Source organism: Galendromus occidentalis, unplaced genomic scaffold, assembly GCF_000255335.2.
Source record: "Galendromus occidentalis unplaced genomic scaffold, Mocc_1.1 scf7180000077468, whole genome shotgun sequence".
In the NCBI taxonomy this organism is placed as follows: domain Eukaryota; kingdom Metazoa; phylum Arthropoda; class Arachnida; order Mesostigmata; family Phytoseiidae; genus Galendromus; species Galendromus occidentalis.
In genome coordinates, this window is record NW_003805456.1 from 296234 (window position 1) to 301345 (window position 5112).

At 52.3% G+C, this 5112-nt stretch overlaps 1 protein-coding gene across 1 annotated transcript in view; it reads left to right on the plus strand.

Annotated features, from left to right (window-relative positions):
• LOC100901692 (prodigiosin synthesizing transferase PigC) overlaps window positions 1-2402 on the plus strand; it is a 5309-nt gene extending 2907 nt beyond the window's left edge. The window contains exons 7-13 of the mRNA XM_029111774.1: window positions 202-382; window positions 468-782; window positions 867-1405; window positions 1511-1589; window positions 1681-1846; window positions 1945-2128; window positions 2240-2402. Coding sequence (XP_028967607.1) covers window positions 202-382; window positions 468-782; window positions 867-1405; window positions 1511-1589; window positions 1681-1846; window positions 1945-2128; window positions 2240-2402 — 1627 coding nt within the window. The remainder of the gene's footprint in view (window positions 1-201; window positions 383-467; window positions 783-866; window positions 1406-1510; window positions 1590-1680; window positions 1847-1944; window positions 2129-2239) is intronic.
• Window positions 2403-5112: the final 2710 nt, after the last annotated feature.

Here is a 5112-nt window from a genome sequence, read left to right on the forward strand (position 1 = left end):
GCGAAGTGATGCCAGGCGTTTCTCTCCTCTCGGTCGCTCGCTGCTCACGACGATGAGACAGGAAGATAGACCGAAGTGGGGTGGCACAGATCGTAGTCAATTACGGACCCTCAAAACAGCATATGCGGCAAGAGAGTCTTTATGAATTTCTCTCAAGTGAGTTCACGTGTACTTGAAGCTATAAAAGCTCTCGAATGAGAGGCGGAAGGAATGCCAAATGATTGACCCTTTCCAGAGAGGGGTGGCCGAAAACAAGACAATGATGAGAATTAATGGAATTACCATGTTCGGCTACGATATACGAGAGCACGAAGCCTTCAAGAACGGTATCGTTCATGGAGGCTCACCCCCGGGCCTCGGTATGCTCAGGCTTCTTGTTAACGTAAGTTCTTTGGACGACTCGACGAGAGCATTCGGGAGTGCTCCACGAGAGCGGCTAATGCATGAGTCACTTCTTCTATTGACAGGCCTTGTGGAATATCGAGGAGACGGTCAGGGAGGTCCGAGAACGAGCAGAAGAACTGACCGTCGACGTCCCGGAAGATGGGGACGCCTTGAGCCAATTTCTGAGCATTATCTGTCAGCTCCCGCAAATGGACATATTCCTGGAAGGGTTCATGAATGGTTTGATGCCTTCTGCTGTGTATAACATCTTCATTTTGAACGTGTTGAAGAAGAGTCAGGGCTTGTCGGACTTCTGCCCTGAGCTCATGGTCCTCTTATCGAAACTGCTGCGATCCAACCTCGAGGTCGAAAGCGCGCTCATCCCAACGGAGCTCACGGTAATTGTTCGTGGAAGGAGCATGCGATTGCTGTCTGAGATCCTACTCGTTGAATCTTCTCTAACGGATTTCAATCGGTCCAAGGCACTCTCGAATCTGCTCAGAGAAGACCCAATGGCCGAGCGGTTCGTCTCGATGGCTCCCGAGGAAGCGTTGGCATGGCTTGAGGCGGACAGCGGTTCAGCCGCTGATCAATTCAGAGCGATACGGTCAAAACACGCTCACCGTTGCTACAAGGAATTCGACATTGAGTCGAAAACCTGGGACATCGATCCTATTCCTCTGGTTCAAACGCTGCAAGCCAGCGTTCGGTCACCGCAGCAGGAGGATGCGGAAAAGGATGAGCATCCTTTCTCCGTGGATCAATTACCCAAGCGACCGTCCCTCATGCAGCGGAAGATCCTCAATTTCTTATTACCTAGAGCTAAGTACGCAGTCTACGCAAGGGAGGCTACGAAATCCGCTCTGATCAAGAGCATTCACGGGGTTCGTCTAGCGATGCGCCGCTTGGGATTGCAACTCCAAGCCGAGGGAAGGCTACCAGATCCGGAGCTGATATTCTTCTTCGATAGCGATGAGCTCTACAGACTAATTACAACGAGAGATCCCAGCCTACTTCCGAGGTGAGACAGCGTGGACTGTGGGGTCGGTGGCGGATAATGAGGAAAATGGCTCCGCTCGACCACGGAATGGAATTAGCACTCCCATGCTACCTGATCCTTCCACAGAGCCCGCCGGAGACAGAAGATGCATCCCTCACTCAACAGAGAGCGATTTCCAGTCCTCTTCTGCGGCATGCCGAAACCCGTGAGTTCAAACTGCTGACGGGGGCGAGATCAGGAGGAGCTCTAGAGAAATCCAATTGCATCCGATTGTTACTCTGATATTGATCGAGCAGATGGAAATTCCGACTATTTCTGCGGACCCGGGCGACGAAGGTTTCCGGGGCACTCCCGTGAGTCAAGGCAAGGTCGAGGGACCTGCACGAGTCATTCTCGATTTCGTAAGTCAGGCGCATGAGATCAAGAAAGGAGAAATTCTCATCACTCGAGCGACAGATACAGGTGAGTCGATTAGCGACTCCTTCTTAACAGTCAAACCTCGATGAGCGTCAGGCAAGGCGATCGATCAGAGATTTCAACGACATTCCGTTCCGCCGCAGGATGGACTCCTTATTTCCCGCTTCTCTCTGGAGTTGTCACCGAAGTCGGTGGTCTACTCTCTCATGGCGCTGTGGTCGCCAGAGAGTATGGCCTACCGGCGATCGTCGGACTCATCGGAATTACTGACATCATCAAATCCGGAGAAATAGTCGTTTTAGACGCAAACAATGGGATACTCCACCGGTCCATCGATCCCAAAAGAGAAAATGAGGAGGGAATTACTCTCCAGGAGCGAAAACACTCAGACATAAGTGGTGAAGTGCGAGAATCACGAAGACCTTGACTCTTCTCAAGACCGAAGCCAGGAGACGAGGGCTTGGATTACGAGGAGCATGCCGCCAGGACTTCATCTGAACCCTTCAAGGAGAAAATCGGCGCGGCAGTCGAGGCGAGGAAGGAGACGGACTTTTCCCAGACGCCATCGGGGGAGACGCCCCACATCGGATGTCAAGCTTAGTGGCTAGATCGATCATCGAAAAACCGGAATTCGCCGCCTGGTCTTCTTTCACATCACATTCATGCGTAAATTCACCGAAAATCCTCCAAAATCTTCGGAGCCCTCATATTTCGGAAAACTCCCTGGTTTGAGCATTACCAAGAAGGCTCCAAACTCCGCCACCGGCGTTCGGAGTTTCTTGACGTACAGAAATACGCATGGGAGAAGTATGGTATTTTCGAGGAATAAAATGGGAAAGCTGTGAACCCCGAGCACCTCATTCCTCTTCCATTCGGATCACTGTTTACTTAAAATACTACCGCTTCTTCCGTTCAGCTACTAAAATCCCGTAGCCTGCCGTTCCGCAGACGTAAATCTCCGAGGCGAGGACTGTTCCTTCCCCGAATCTACTACTAGTGGCCAGTTCTGGCTAGATGACCTTGTTCAAGCGTGGAGAGAGCGAGCGAGCTTTTCAATCGAAATGGAACTCCCTCTCCACGATGGAGTGCAACTGATCGAATCAGCTCGACATCCGCATGCGTTTGACAAGGGCAAGGACCTCCTCCTTCGCTGAGAAACTCAGCTCAAGATTCAGAGTGGACTTCATTTCGACTAGTTCGACGCCGAGGTAAGCCGCGAGAAGGACACTTCCTATGAGTTTTAAATGTACATCGAGCGTTCCGCCGCAGCCTCCCGCAAATGGAGGACGTAGAATCGATCGATTCTCGATCCAGAATCACCGTAACCGATTGCCTTAACGAACCGAGGTGATTGATTGATCATAATCGGGGAGCTCATATCAGACAGAGAGCGATGGTCTGATTAAGATCGCCTGTATCGTTTCTTCTCGCTCTCCGCTCCCCGAATCTATCGATGTTTCTCCCCCCGGCGGAAATCGGTGTGACAAGCATGTCAGAGTTCTCTCCAGATCGACATGCCCGGCCATCCACCCAGCCTTGAGAGGGAAGTGCCGGCCACGCCCCTGCTCCGATAAGACGCGATGGCATCCTGATAAACATATGTCAGGTCCGGGATCCAAGGCGCGTGATTGAATGAAAGGCACTCGCGGTACTGTTTACGGACGCCGATGGGAGAGGGAGAGCGTCCCGTCCTCGGGGAAGAGTGGTCTCGTATGGCCCCTAGTTTGGCCGTCTCGCACCTTTGAATGGATGATCTCTCTCTGCTGAGAACGGTCTTAGGCGGAGATCCTCCACCTCTTCTGTCCGCGCCCCTCTTGGAGTGGGCCGGAAGATCCGTTCGTACCAGGACCCGATAGCCGGATTTGATATTGCGCATGTAAGAGCTTCGAGCTCACGAGGGTGATTGTGCCTGATTATGATTTTTCCCGAAGCACGACGACGCCGACGTATCAGCCCATAGTATTCTGCTAGTAATTTTCTGCGGCTGCGATCATCCTGGCGAGTTCGGATAGCTAGATATCAACACTCCGAAAACTCCCCGCCCGCCCCTATGTACTCCTGGGGGTGCACCTGCACCTCGGTCGAGAACCACTGGTCTGAGGGGTCTTGAAGGGGCGGCCCACGGGCCAGAATCGGGACTGGATATGTGGCAACTGCGGGACTGCGAGACTATACCACGAACTCGGTTGCGAACGTTCGAGAGCCTTATTCCATGTCCGACACCGAGGTAGGTGTCGGGGAACGGCAATTCCTCAGCATAAGTTCAAAAATGAGGTTTAGCGGTCTCTCGTGTTGGCCGGGAGCGATGTCTAAACAATGATCCTCGTTCCTCATCGTGGTGGGCTGTCTTGCATGGATAATCTCAGATTCTGACGCCTCGTCCGTATCGGTGAACTCGATAGCATTCTCCGAATTTTCCTCGAATCTCACGCAAGATGCCGAATTGTGGAAATTCGTCCAGTCAATCTTCAATCATAAAATCTGTGGAGGGGTTGCTCGGATATTGATTCAAGCCAGGTCCGAAAGCGGGTGCTCCGCAGAGAACAGCGCCTACGCAACCATGGAATGATGCGAGCCTCATTCTTCTCTGTCGTCGGAGGACGACCTTTTCCGAGCTCATTCGCGGGAAGTAGTTGCGCTCGGCGGGTGATCTCGTCCGACGACATTGGGCTCGCGATCTCCGCGAATTCAGGGGATCCGCTATGAGGTCCCGACGCGATGCGGGAACTCTGAACCGAAGTTCATGAATCGTTTGAAACATCGAGCGTGGGAGGGAGCGGACTTGCATCGAATTTATGATCCTCCTCCCGGGAGAAATATCCTCGGGATAATTTATTCCATTAATCATGAATGGAATGCACCCCGTATCGGGTCTAAATCCCTTGTTCCCCAGATGTCGAAGCTCTCCAGCCTGAAGCGTTTCGCGCGTACTCGTCTGGATCGATTGGACGTCAAATTTCCACCTTCCACATGGGAAAGAGTCAGCGACCCCGTGAAGCTCAACGCGGTCTTCTCAGACAGAGAATGGGAATTCGATTCTCCGGTCGTCCACTTGACAGATGTTAGTTTCCGATATAATAAATACATTACGAGCATGTATCGACGGAAGCATCGCACCGGAGGTGCTTGGAGGGCAAGGATTATAGATGGACTGAATCCCGAAAGATTTTCCACAGTCCAGGCGGGATTGGATTCATTGGTTTGCATGCGACCCCTCCGAGCAGACCCGCGTCGAAATTTTCTTCGAAAGGCTCCAGGACGGACTCGCGAATGTTTATGTTCGCTTGAGCGTCAAACAACGTTTCCTGGTC